At 39.4% G+C, this 15,288-nt stretch overlaps 1 protein-coding gene across 1 annotated transcript; it reads right to left on the bottom strand.

Moving 5' to 3' along the window:
• Positions 1-13,862: 13,862 nt before the first annotated feature.
• Positions 13,863-14,814, bottom strand: LOC110887004 (protein LURP-one-related 6). Its single transcript, XM_022134900.2, has 2 exons — positions 14,283-14,814; positions 13,863-14,218 (listed from the first exon to the last, which is right to left on the bottom strand). The coding sequence occupies exons 1-2, from the start codon at positions 14,748-14,750 to the stop codon at positions 14,084-14,086; spliced, it is 603 nt and encodes a 200-aa protein (XP_021990592.1). The 5' UTR covers positions 14,751-14,814; the 3' UTR covers positions 13,863-14,083.
• Positions 14,815-15,288: the final 474 nt, after the last annotated feature.

Here is a 15,288-nt window from a genome sequence, read left to right as displayed (position 1 = left end):
CCAGTATATCTTAAAATACACCCCATACGTGAAAACGGACCCCGAATACCTTTAATATTATTAAAATTAAATAAAAATCAAATTTTTGGGGCTCTCGTGGGGCGCGTAAGCCACCCCTTGACCCTACGCGGGCCGCGAGCGATCGGAAACGACAGCACCCGGTACTGACACGTGTCAGCAACGTCTTGAACCTATGTTGTGACCCGGATCACCTACGCCTAGACCCCCCTATTACGCGGGCCGCGTAAGCCGAAGCTTACCTCTTACGCGGGCCGCAAGAAACTCAAGATGCAGCTCTATAAGTAGCAGGCATCGGCAGTTCAGTCGAATCGTTCAAATCTCTTTCTCTCTCACGAATTTCTTAATAATAGAGGCTATACTCGGGTCTAATACCCCCTAAATAACGAGATTCTGCTCCGTTGTAAGTATTATAACCCCTGGATACGTATCTAGAGGCTATACTCGGGTCTAATACCCCCTAAATAACGAGATTCTGCTCCGTTGTAAGTATTATAACCCCTGGATACGTATCAGACACTCTGCCCGATTGATCTAGGGTTCCATAACGGCTGTCGTGGTTCTGCCCGACGTAGTCGTTGGAATGCCGTCTCGGGGAGAGTATTACTAATGTTAAAATGGGTTATTATACTAACATGTGTGCATTTGTGTAAATTATAGATAATTCCCAGGGAACCCTTACAGAAAATCTAAGACAGCAATGTGAGTAATCTCCTTTTTGCAAATTGTTTTTACAAAACCTCACACAATTAATTATATATTAAGCAGTTATTGAGTATTTGTAAGGATACAATTATCGTCGGTATGTTGGGGTTTTGTATACAAAATTTGTTACTGCCTTGCGAGGGGTAACATTTCCACAAGTCGGGTCTGACAGTACCGTGGGTGGTAATTGATATGACTTGGAAACAAATGTAATTGTGAAACCGCCCTCAATACTGTACAATGGTTTTTATTTAAACTTGATTGAACTGGGATTCACTCACCAGTATTTCCCACTGACAAAATTTTTGTAAACGCGTTTCAGGTAACAAAATGTGAAAGCCAATTAGAAGCCAGCTGGACAGCACTGAAAGCTTGGAAAAGTGGCAATAAAGTTACCTAAAATAAAATAGATGTTTTATTAAATAAACATAGGATTTATTCCTCTGAAAAAGTATGTACTGAAAACTTGGGTTTTATCTCATGTGTTTAATATTATAAAACTGTGGTATTTTACTCTGATTAAATATTTCCTAACTACGGTCCTGATGAAAATTCCGCTGCCAAATTAGACAAACACCAGATACCACCAAAACTGGTCGCGGCCGCCCGTTCCCAGGGTTTGTTTAGGGGACGGTGGTTGCGACAGAAGGTGGTATCAGAGCTCAGCCACTGATTCAGCCACAGAAGTGTTCTGCTGACACCAAAATTCAATCTGTTAGGAAATAAATTACGGGAATACGTGCATAATTGTATTTTCTTGTTATGTGTTATTTGACTATTTGTTAGTTTACAGTATGAGCGACCAAGGACCATCTGACGCGTACCGTCAATTGTCTGGTTCGCCTAGAAGCGAAGGTGCCTCTTCTCAGCCTGCCCTCTCGGGGTACTCTGCTGATACGGAAGAAGGAATATTCGTATTTAAGGCTCAATCTGAAGAGCCATTTCCTCAGAAAAAAAGAGGGGATGGTTCAGTAGGGGAGCTCACGAGCGTAGGAAACGCATGAAAAAGTTACAAGAACAGAGAGTACTAGTAGCAGCAAAAAGAGAAACCGATGCCTATACCCAGGATATGATTAATAGGGGTTTAGCTAATTTTCATATCTTAGCAACCACTGCAACCGACCCTAACCTGGAACAAATGTTAGCACCCCAACCACAACCACCAATTCCTGACCAACCAATGGAAATAGAAAACCCTGAAAATCAAGTAGAAATGCATGATTTCAACCCGGAGGAGATACCTAGGGTACCCGCACCAAATCCCTTAGATCCAAATTACGACCCATGGTGGGACGATAATAGCGTTATCCGATACACGAAGACATGCCCATGCCGAACCTAGTAGCCTACCCAGGGTTAGACCCTCTAGATCCCTATTATGATAATGATGTATTTATTAGGGAGATTCTAGAAAATCCTTACCCATACCAGACCCATACACCTCTATACCAGGAACCCGCACCCCAGATTCCGAACCCAGTCCTAGAACCTACACCCCAATGAGTGCAGAAAACGTACAAGAACTTAGGACATTTGGTGAGGAAATTTTAGAGAATAGTGAAAGGATGAGACAGGTGGGAGAGCGACTCGTCTGGAAGTACGACGAGCGCAATATGGATTTCTGGATGAATCCATATCCGTAGAAGTGATGGTGGAGAAGGTTATAATAATAATAATAATATAATATAGTAATAAAATATGTGTGTATGTGTATAAAAAAAACTACGGATGCCTATTACTAGTAGTGTAACTTTAAATTTTAGTCGGTATTGTAATTTTAATTTCAATACTGGTGTGTAATATATGCATATTATATGAATAGAATAAAGTCGCAATGATCGACGCTTTTGACCAAAGTGCGTGAGATGTGAGTGGCTATATTCAAATATTGTTTCGTGATATTAATGCGTTGTAAATGTTTAAAATTCAGATGGACAACGAAGTGAACCAGGAAAACCAGAGTGATAACCACCCGAATAACGATAATCTGAATAATGAGAATCCGAACAACAATAACAATGGAAACCAAGTGGATAATAGTGCCATCCAACACATAGTGGCACAAGGAATCATAGATGCAATGCCATTTATTATCCAAACTGTTAAAGAAGCTGATAATAAAAGTAAGCATAGCAGTAAGCGACCAACTGAACCTGAACACAGCGTGAACAATGGACCTGTACTTCAAGTGCCCATTCCCAAAAGAAGAAGAACCATGCCTTATGGTTGTTCTTATAAAGAATTCTGGTCCTGCAAACCAATAGAATTCTCTGGCAATGAAGGACCCATTGCAGCTCTACGCTGGATAGAAAAGACTGAGGTTGTTTTAAAATTAAGCAAGTGTGCTGAAGAAGATAATATAATGTTTGTCTCAAATCTGTTTAAGAACTCAGCTTTAGAATGGTGGAACACTATCCTCCAGTCAAGAGGAAGTGATAGGGTATATAACATGGAATGGGAGGAATTCAAAAATATGGTAGAACGGAAATTCTGCCCTCCCGATGAAAAGGAACAGATAGCAAATAAGTTTCTGAATCTTAGGATTACTGGGGTAGATAGTAAGGGTTATACTACTACATTCTTTGAATATGCTAGAATAGTACTAACCCTTGCATCACCAGAACCAGTGCTGATCTCCTGTTAAATCTGGGGACTAATCGGGGAGATTAGGCATGTAGTCAAGGCAGCTAGACCCCAAACCATAGAAGAAGCTGTAGAACTAGTAAATACCTTGACAGATGAATTAATCCATACTACAGAAGAAGACCAGAGGAGAAACCTAGCTCAAAGACTTACCCAAGAATTCCGTTCTGGGAATTCCAACCGTAGGAATATAGGTTCTACCTCTGCACCATACTGCAAGGCCTGCAAGAAGAAGCATTCGGGAAAATGATCCACTCACTGCAATTTCTGCAAGGCACCAGGACACAAGGAAGAAGATTGCAGGAGAAAATCTAGTAACGGACTGTGCTTTAACTGTGGAGAAAAAGGTCACATCAAGCCAAATTGTCCGAAATTAGCCCCACCTGCGAACAACAAGAACACTAAAAATGCTAGAGCATTTGTTCTAACTGCAGATGAAGCCAAGAAGATTCCAGACGTGATAGCCAGTACGTTTTTAGTTAATGATGTTTTTGCTAAAGTATTATTTGACTCTGGTGCAAACCAAAGTTTTATTAATACTTCGTTTTGCAAACTTCTAAATCAATCATTAACTAAACTCCCACAAGAATGTCTAGTAGAGACAGCAAATGGAGAAACCGTTAGGATTTCTAAAATCTTGCAGGGGGCAAGAATAGAAATTTTAAATCAAAAGGTTATTGCAAACCTTTACCCAATGAATCTAACAGGATTTGATATTGTATTAGGAATGGATTGGTTAATAGCCAATAAAGCCAGTATTTTATGTGATCAAAAGTCAATCCAAGTAAATGCACCAAAGGGTGAAAAGATCACAATTAAAGGAGATAAACCATCTAGATCCACTAAATTCGTCTTTGTGATGAAAACTGCAAGTTATATAAGAAAGGGATCTATAGTGTATTTGATTTCTATAATCACTAACACTAAAGGAAAAGAACTAAAAGACATTCCAGTAGTGTCTCAGTTTTCAGATATATTTCCAGAAGAATTGCCAGGGCTACCGCCAGACAGAGAAGTTGAATTCAGAATCCATCTACTACCATGGACAGCACCGATTGCCAAAGCACCTTACCGTTTGGCACCAGCAGAAATGCAGGAACTGAAGAAACAATTAGACGAATTATTAGAGAAAGGATTCATACAGCCAAGCTCATCGCCGTGGGGAGCGCCGATACTGTTTGTCAAAAAGAAGGACGGATCAATGTGTATGTGCATTGACTACCGTGAATTGAACAAGGTCACGATTAAGAATCGGTACCCATTACCAAGGAATGATGATCTGTTCGATCAACTTCAAGGAGCTCGATTTTTCTCTAAAATCGATTTAAGATCAGGATATAATCAATTAAAGGTACAGGAAGAGGACATTCCTAAAACCGCATTCAGAACAAGGTATGGCCATTATGAATTTACTGTCATGCCATTTGGTTTAACCAATGCCTCAGCTGCATTAATGGACATGATGAACCGAATATGTAAGCCATATTTGGATAAATTCATAATTGTTTTTATTGATCATATTCTCATCTATTCTAAAAGTAAAGAGGATCATGCAAAGCATTTGCACGCACTTTTAAGTCTATTAAGAATAGGAAAAGCTCTATGCTAAATTTTCAAAGTGCGAATTTTGGTTAGAACAGGTACAGTTTCTTGGACACTTAGTCAACCATGAAGGAATTCATGTAGATCCAACCAAAATCGAGGCGATTACCAAATGGAAAACCCCTGAATCACCAACCGAGGTTAGAAGTTTCTTAGGATTGGCCGGTTATTATAGAAGATTTATTCGAGATTTTTCTAGAATAGTCATTCCCTTAACCAAGCTAACTTGTAAATCTGTTAAGTTTGAATGGGGACCAAAACAAGAAGAAGCCTTTAGAATCCTTAAGCAAAGACTAACCCATGCACCCATATTAGCGTTACCAGAAGGAACTGAAGACTTTGTAGTCTATTGTGACGCTTCTAAGTTAGGTTATGGAAGTGTGTTGATGCAACGTCAAAAGGTTATAGCTTACGCATCTAGACAACTTAAGAATCATGAAGAAAATTATTCAACCCACGATTTGGAATTAGGAGCCATAATTTTTTCCCTTAAAATTTGGAGACATTACCTTTATGGTAGTAAGTTTACCATATTCACAGATCATAAGAGTTTAAGGTATGTTTTTGGGAAAAAAGAGCTAAATATGAGACAAAGACGTTGGATGGAGATATTAAGTGATTATGATTGTAATATCCAGTATCATGCAGGGAAAGCCAATGTAGTGGTTGATGCTTTAAGCCGAAAGTATCACGAAAAGCCAAAAAGGGTGCGTTCTCTTAAATTAAATCTACAAATAGATTTAAATGAACAGATTAGAAAAGCACAAGAATCAGTAATCAAGGGTGATACTGAAAAATTAAAAGGAATGATTAAGGAATTAGAACAAACAGATGGAATTTGGAGATTCCATAAGAAAAGAATATGGATACCTAAATTAGGAAACCTACGCCACCGTATATTAGAAGAAGCCCATAAGTCTAAGTATACAATGCATCCTGGAAATGATAAAATGTATCAGGATTTAAGAAAGAATTTCTGGTGGATTGGAATGAAAAAGGATATAGCAGGTTACGTTTCTAAGTGTTTAACTTGTTCACAAGTCAAAGCTGAACATCAGAAACCCCCAGGTTTGTTACAACAGTTAGAAATGCCAGTGTGGAAATGGGAATTGATAACAATGGATTTTGTTACCAAATTACCCAAAACAAGAAAAGGTAATGATACAATCTGGGTGATTGTAGACAAGCTAACTAAATCAGCTCATTTCCTACCAATGAAGGAAACTTTCAGTATGGAAAAATTAGCCAAGTTATATGTATAGTTTCATTACATGGAATTCCTTTATCTATTGTTTCTGACAGAGATAGTCGTTTTACCTCTCATTTTTGGTCAAGTTTTTAAAAGCAATGGGAACCAAGCTAAATCTAAACACAGTCTGTCATCCTCAAACAGACGGACAAAGCAAAAGGACAATTCAGACGATGTAGGACATGCTTAGAGCTTGTATAATTGATTTCGGAGGTAATTGGGACGATCACTTACCTTTAATAGAATTTTCTTACAATAACAGTTATCACACGAGTATCAATGTTGCACCATTCGAAGCACTTTATGGACGAAAGTGCCGAACCCCAGTCTGTTGGGCAGAAATTGGGAAAAAGCAATTATCTGGACCTGAAATAGTGCAGGAAACAACCGACAAGATCATTCAAGTCAAGGAACGACTGAAAGCAGCACGTGATCGACAGAAGAGCTATGCTGATAACCGACGCAAACCATTGGAATTTCAAATAAGAGATAAAGTATTGTTAAAAGTCTCTCCTTGAAAGGAGTGGTAAGATTCATCAAACGGGGAAAGCTAAGTCCCAGGTATGTTGGACCTTTTGAGATTATTAGAAGAATAGGACCTGTAGCCTATCAGCTACAACTGCCAGAGAAAATGGCAGGAATACATGATGTATTTCATGTATCAAATCTCATGAAATGCTTAGCTGATGAATCACTAGTAGTGCCTCTTAAGGACATAGAGGTAAATGAACAACTCAAATTTGTAGAAAGGCCTCTACAGATTGAAGACAGGAAAGTCAAGAACCTCAAGCACAAGAGATTAGTTCTGGTCAAAGTAAAGTGGGACTCCAAAAGAGGAACAGAATACACATGGGAACTCGAATTAGAAATGCAAAGGTAATATCCACAACTGTTTCAGTAGACCTCGAGGCGGGCTCTAAAACAAGGTGGGGAGGATATAACAACCCTAAACCGACACCCTCGTAATATTTTCTATACCCTAAAATATTTTAAAATATCCCAATATATCTTAAAATACACCCCATACGTGAAAACGGACTCCGAAGACCTTTAATATTATTAAAATTAAATAAAAATCAAATTTTTGGGGGTCTTGCGGGGCGCGTAAGCCACCCCTTGAGCCTACGCGGGCCGCGAGCGATCGGAAACGAGGCAGCACCCGATGCTGACACGTGTCAGCAACGTGTTGAACCTATGTTATGACCCGGGTCACCTACGCCTAGACCCCCCTATTACGCGAACCGAAGCTTACCTCTTACGTGGGCCGCGAGAAACTCGAGATGCAGCCCTATAAGTAGCAGGCATCGGCAGTTCAGTCGAATCGTTCAAATCTCTTTCTCTCTCATGAATTTCTTAATAGTAGAGGCTATACTCGGGTCTAATACCCCCTAAATAACGAGATTCTGCTCCGTTGTAAGTATTATAACCCCTGGATACGTATTAGATACTCTGCCCGATTGATCTAGGGTTCCGTAACGGCTGTCGTGGTTCTGCCCGACGTAGTCGTTGGAATGCCATCTCGGGGAGGGTATTACTAATGTTAAAATGGGTTTATACTAACATGTGTGCATTTGTGTAAATTATAGATAATTCCCGGGGAACCCTTACAGAAAATCTAAGACAGCAATGTGAGTAATCTCCTTTTTGCAAATTGTTTTTACAAAACCTCACACAATTAATTATATATTAAGCAGTTATTGAGTATTTGTAAGGATACAATTATCGTCGATATGTTGGGGTTTTGTATACAAAATTGTTACTCCCTTGCGAGGGGTAACATTTCCACAAGTCGGGTCTGACAGTACCGTGGGTGGTAATTGATATGACTTGGAAACAAATGTAATTGCGAGACCGCCCTCAATACTGTACAATGGTTTTTATTTAAACTTGATTGAACTGGGATTCACTCACCAGTATTTTCCACTGACAAAATGTTTTTAAACGCGTTTCAGTAACAAAATGTGAAAGCCAATTAGAAGCCAGCTGGACAGCACTGAAGGTTTGGAAAAGTGGCAATAAAGTTACCTAAAATAAAATAGATGTTTTATTAAATAAACATAGGATTTATTCCTATGAAAAAGTATGTACTGAAAACTTGGGTTTTATCCATGTGTTTAATATTATAAAAGTGTGGTATTTTACTCTGATTAAATATTTCCTAACTACGGTCCTGATGAAAATTCCGCTGCCAAATTAGACAAACACCAGATACCACCGAAACTGGCCACGACCGCCCGTTCCCAGGGTTTGTTTAGGGGACGGGGGGTTGGGACATGGGCCAAGATGAGAAAGTGTTTGCAGTCCAACTTTTTGCCTCATAACTTTCAAAAGTTGACGTACCAACGCCTGCGAAATTTAAAATAGGGGGCTAAATCGGTTGATGATTATACCACAGAGTTTTACCAGTTAGATTGCTTGGAACGATATTCAAGAACCGGAAGAACAACTTGTTTCTCGATATATTGGGGGTCTAAGAGTTCAAATCATGGGGTCTGTGAATCTTTTTGACCCGTTAACCATTCCAGAGGCGCACCAACGGGCGTTGGCCTTTGAGAAACAAAACCGTCGGGTGAACAATTTATTTACCCCTGCACGAGGAAATGTTGGGTCGGGCAGTGGGGCACCTCGTGGCGGGCCTAGTCAGCAAAGGCCCGGGGTTAACAATACCGGGCCTACTTCAAAGGGGGCTAGTAGTAGTGGCCCGAGATGTTTCAATTGTGGTGAAACGGGCCATCGTCAAGCTGAGTGTAAAAGGGCTGGCAAAAAGCACTTGTTTGCTAAGTCTGAGGATGATCAATATGAAGAGTACGAAAACAACCCAGTGTACGATGAAGAAACTGAATACGAAGAAGAGGTTGTGAATGTTGGAGTGAACTTGGTAGTCAGACGCTCTTGCTATATACCAAAGGCAGATGGGGATGACTGGTTTAAGCATAACATCTTCCACTCAACATGTACCGTTCAAATAAAACTTTTATCGATTCTTGGATAAAATTGAGCACATTGTAATGTATATTCAAAATTCATAAAAATTATATTCTATTAATAAAAAAGCAAAAAGGGTAAACACGTCACTTAAAAAAACTAAACTGCAACGTAACTTTGATAACATATACGCTTGTGCTTTGATTACTTAATACATTATTATTCACAAGTGGTTTTAAGTAAAGTTTATATCTATGCATATATAAAAATAAACATGTGACAATGACATACATAAAAATTATGAAAAACATTGTATCTTAATAGTTATAAACGGAAACACAATATATTTAAAAGTAATTATGATATAAAAATATTAAAGAATAGTAAAAAAAAAAGCCAAACTTACATAGGTTATTGATGTTCATTTATATAATGTCGGTTTAAGGTTATTGATGTTCATTTATATAGTGTCAGTTTAGTTGTTATTAGTCGTTAATGTCAATTTAGTAAAGAGTAATAGTTTAGTTCATTAACACACCATTTGTGTAATTTATATATTGGGTAGGGTTTTTTTATAATATTAATCTATACGAGCAAGCAATTCATATTATACTATAGCTTTGATCTTTTGTAGTTGGGTTATTGGATTTTATCACCCCTAACTATCGGCCTTTGGCCGTTGCCACCCCCAACTAACACTTTGGCGCCCGTCACCTCCAACTTGACTTTTAGTTTGTGCTGGTACCACTCTATTAACTCTTTACTAACTGAGTTTGTTTCTGATCCTACGTAGCACCACCTTGCTTACATGGATATGATTACATGGCGATTACGTGGCACATATAATAAAAACTTTATTATCTCTCTAAAACACATTATCTCTTTCAACCTGGAACAAGCAATGTCCTTCAACCTTCACCATCAGCCACCACCTACCTACCATCACCACCACAACCTTCCACCGCACCATCCACCCCAAACTACCTGAAATCACTAAAAAATTCTTTTACCACCTGACGTATTACCAGCGGCATAGAGTTAGGGTTCGGAGTCATAACGAATCCGATCAAATTAGGGTTCCGGTGTGGTTAAACGAAGAAGACAATGGCGGATATAGCATCTTCACCCTTGTCGTCGGTGGGATAAAGCGAAAAAGGCAAGCCACCACATAGCAACTTCACCCTCGCCAGACCCTCTGTTAAGTAACATTTTTTTAGATTTCGTTCACTTTTGTGGATCTGATAACAATTCTCTGAATGAAATTTGGGAAACTTGATTGTTCAAATGTAGGAGCCGATAAAAATTCTAATATGTTGAAGAAAGGAGCTAAAAATAGACAATTATTGTTCACGAGTGTCACACCCCAACCGATGGCGGAAACATCGGGGTGAGGCACTGAGTGAAACATATTGTCCAGGAGAAATCCATAACAACTAAATTACCAGAAAATTAACATTGCGTCACATACCATAACTTATCAAATAAAGCAGTTATTACAGACATGGATATCTCAAAGACAAATCATAGTTCCGACAACTCAAAATATTAATTGTTTGTTTCTAGACTCTTCCTAACTTGATTCCACAAAAGCTAGCGAAGCAAAACATCCTAAACACCTGTCACATATGTTAAAATACAGTCAATACACATAGTGTAAAGGTGAGCATACAAGTTTAATAGTATAATAGATAGCAAAATCGGTTTACGCATAACCAGCATGTAACATGTTGAAAACTGAAGCTAGCAGGTTATCAACAATGAAATATGCACAGACATGACTGCGAGTTGTAGAATGCGCAACACATATCACCACTGTGACAGTGAAGTAAAACCCTTAACAACCCCTGTCCACGACAGGTGCTGAGTCCAAACTATAATACTATCGTTGCTAAGGTGTCAGGCAACAATCACTGTGTAAACATAACATACAAGCATTCATCAAGTAACACGCATAACATGCAGTAATGGTTAGCGTATAAAAGTGTTTGCGTTGTGTGTCGGTTGTGATTGAAATAGTTAACGTATGTAACACCCAAAAGTGCGTAAAGCAAAAAGGGTTCGAGTATACTCACAGTAGATGGTAGCTACTAAACACGATCTGTGATTGGATTGAAGGGAGCGCTAGAGTAAGCCTGATTACAGAACGATAGCATAAGCGAGGAACAGTGCGTTAAACGGTGTCGGATGAACTAAGTGACGAAGGGTCATCCGATCAGATGACAATCCGGACGGATGGTCATCCGGTCGGATGGCCATTCGGTCGGCCTGTCATTCGTTTGGGATGGATGTGTTTGTGTATGATGTGACTTTGAAGTTTTCGTTGTAGCATTTTCAAAATAAAGAAGTGTTTCTACAATTTAGGTCATCCGGCCGGATGGTCATCCGGACGGATGGCCGTCCGATCAGATGGCGATTCGCTTGAAACTAATCTTCTTTGAGTTTTTGTGAAAATGTTCTAAGTAAAACGGTCACAAGTCATCCGGTCGGATTGTCGTTCGATCGGATGGCAATCCAATCGGACGGCAGTCCGTTTGGTGACCTGTTCGTTGAGTACTTTGTAAAAATTGTTAAGTTTGAAAAAGTTTTGCGATTGAACCGAGACGGTATGACCACGTGTTAAACAACGGGACCCCATCAAGTCCCAGTCATCCGATCAGATGGGAATCACCCCGTTCGATCAATTAACTATTCTTGACAGTTGTTCATGTTCAACCCGTTAAGCCGGTCATCTCGTTGATAGAAATCAGTTCTCAAACTGGCACTTCACTAGAGAATGAGTAGAAGGCCTGAATAAGCTCCGATTCTATCGGTTTTATGTGAAAAGTTGAGAATGATGAAGAAAAGTGGAAATCAGTTGGAAAATGTTTAGATTAAGACGAAATCAGTGTTTAAACATGTTGAAATCTCTTATATCTGAGTTGTTCTTGGTGGAATGAGGTCACACTTTGAAGATCATGAGAACCCATGATGACATCATCCTAGAACAGCCCAAATCGGGTGGATTTAATGGTGGAAAGTGAAGATTTGATGGTGAAAATGATGAGAAAGTGTGTGTAGATCATAGAAGTACAAGATTTGGGGAGAAAACTTACAAGAATCGCGAGGAATCGATAGAAAATAGGTCAAGAACTTGTTGGTCAAACGAGAGCTGTCACATCACTGTTCATGTGATGTGACAGGTGCTATTTATAGGTGAGAGGGGAGGAAAGGCAGTGTAGTGGTGCGATCGGAGGGCAGTCCGGTCGGATGGCCATCCGATCGGATGGTCATCCGGACGGATGACCATTCGATCGAATGGTCATTACATCGAAGGGCTCCAGCGAGTTGGTTTCCGACTTTTCATTTCGTGTGTTGAGCGTTGCGATGCGTTGCGAGTAAGCGATGCGATAGTATTAGATAATAATTACACAAATAACACAAAGTACTAATAAACACAAAAGTAAACCTTATAGTTCGAGTTTGCGACGAGATTGCGTTGCGATAGAGTTGCGATTTGCGTTTTCGAATAATCACCACAACATTAAGTAACATGCACAAGTAACACATAATCAGCACACACAAGTAAAACAATATCCATAACCTGCTATTCGAGTTGCGACGCGATAGCGATGAGGTAGTGTTAAGTCGATTAGCGATAAACTGCGATTATTGCATTTACTCCACATAATACAACTAAGGTACACAAATTAAAGTATCGATTAACAAGTCAAAGAGTACAATCAATAATTAAGCAAGGAGTGACATATCGCATTTAGCAATCTTTTCTTCATTTGACTTTGACTTTGACTTGTAGTTTGACTTCAAAGACGCGGGTTGTTACAACGAGGAAAACCCGAGCCCGATTGGGTTTAACCCGAATTCCTCTCTTCTTGTTCACGAATCGAAACCTTTTAAGAATCTGAACAAGATTGGTTCCTTGAAACCTGTCGACAAGACTGATGAGGAGATAGAGATTGAGAAACTCGTCTGAGAATAGGGTTTTACAACAAAACATGCCCAGATGCAGAATCCATTATTGGTGGCTTTGTTAGGGATGCAGCTGAGTTTAACCCACAAGTTCCTGCTTTTTGCTCAGGCTTCACTTTCATGACTGCTTTGTTCAGGTTCTTTAGTTTCTCAACTCTGAAAGCACATGAATTTACGGGTTTTGTATGGATTTTTGTGACGATTCAGTTGAGTTTCAGGGTTGTGATGGATCGATTTTGATAGATAATGGCCCGATTTCGGAGAAACTAGCACCTGCTCATCAAGGATTGCAAGGTTTTGATGTGATAGAGGATGCAAAAGCTCAGTTTGAGTTTGTGTGCCCTGGTGTAGTTTCTTGTGTTGACATTGTGGCCATTGCTGACATTGTGTGCCATGTCATCCTATCCACGTAATCAAGTATGTGCCACGTAGGATTAGAAACAAACTCAGTTAGTAAATAGTTAACAGAGTGGTGTCAGCACAAACTAAAAGTCAAGTTGAAGGTGTCGGGCATTAAAGTGTTAATTGGGGGTCACACCAGCCAAAGGCTGATAGTTGGAGTTGATAAAATTCAATAACCCTTTGTATTTTACTGATGTACATGTCTTTGCAAAGTGTATGACTATATAATGATCAGATTGTTTACATACATTTTTTAGAAAGAAAAGAAAATATCACTTTTGTTTTTATTCGCCCTCTATTTGACTATTTATTTGTTCTTTAGAGTTTTATGGGTTTGACATTACAGCAATTGTATAAATAAATCTTAAATGGACATGTGTCCTTAATTGATGAGGAAGACAAGTATTTACATTGATCACGTGGATATACACAAATTAGTTAATGTTCAAACTTTCTATACATTGATTCCAAATAAATTCTTCCGGAAAATTCTTTTCTTCAGCCTTACGTAACCAAAATACATGGGAAATTCTTGCAAGCAATCAAATCTTCATTCTTCTACTTTATTATTAATCAACATCTGGTAGATCCATTATGAATGTAATCAAGAATCGCAATTACACCCACCACAAACGCTTGATCAATCCCTGGTTTCACCACCACATGATATAAATCCTTGGTCTCCGTCATCTCCTTACTCACCCCAACCTGTAATTCAACTCAATTATATATGACACAACTATCAAATATGCTTGCATATATACGTACGTACCTGGGCTATGACATTGCCTCCAGAGTCGAGGATACTGCATTCTTTATCTTGGAAATAACCCTTTATCTGAAAGTTCTTGCAGTAGATGTTTTGTTCGATTGAACCCCTTACGGGTTGGTTGTTTGCAAAGCATGTTTTTGGATCTTTCAATGTAAAGACCAACTTTTGAGATTCTACAGTATAACCTCCCCATTGTTTATAGAGGCTTAAAGCTTCAACTATACCTCCCTTCCGACGGATGAGAAGCAAAGGGGTTTGGTAAGCATCTGTGAGAGTCATCTGGTCCTTTTTGCCAAGAACACCACAACCATCCACCCTGAAGACGATCGCTTGGCTTTGCAAATTGGTTACCACAAAACCACCACCACCGACAGCGTGAGGCCGTGTTCTAACCCCTAGAACCACCTGGGTTGACGAACAAAACATTTTGCTCACCACCGGCATCTCCTTAATTACGTTTGTACCCATTTTGTCTTTTGGTAAAAGTGTGATAGGAAAAAAGATGAAGAAGATATATATGTGTGTATGTGTGTGTATATAGAAATCAGATACATCTATTATATAATCTCTATATCTAGACTAGGTACATGCATCATGCGTGGCAAAATTCTTATTTGAGTGTGGGATAGACAAAAGGAATACTACGTACTAGTTTGACTCAAAACTCGAATAAAGTAATATTAAATGGGAAAATTACTTCCTACGTCCTTGGAAGGTCCTCCCAGCCTCGGAGGCGTCCGCCTTTCACGTTGAAGCGTCCGCCTTTTACTTGAACCGTCTGTTTCCATTCAAGAGACACGTGTCCGATGTTGAAGCGTCCGCCTTTCGCGTTGAAGCGTCCGCCTTTTACTTGAAGCGTCCGTTTTCCTTTCAGGCGACACGTGTCCGATGCAATGCGTCGGCCAACGACGCAGGTTCTTAAGCGTCGGCCAACGACGAAGCTTCTTAAGCGTCGGCCAACGACGCAGGTTCAATTTTTATATATATATATATATATATATAACTT

This window comes from Helianthus annuus, chromosome 10, assembly GCF_002127325.2.
Source record: "Helianthus annuus cultivar XRQ/B chromosome 10, HanXRQr2.0-SUNRISE, whole genome shotgun sequence".
NCBI classification, from domain to species: Eukaryota; Viridiplantae; Streptophyta; class Magnoliopsida; order Asterales; family Asteraceae; genus Helianthus; species Helianthus annuus.
This window is presented reverse-complemented; position numbering and strand designations above follow the sequence as displayed.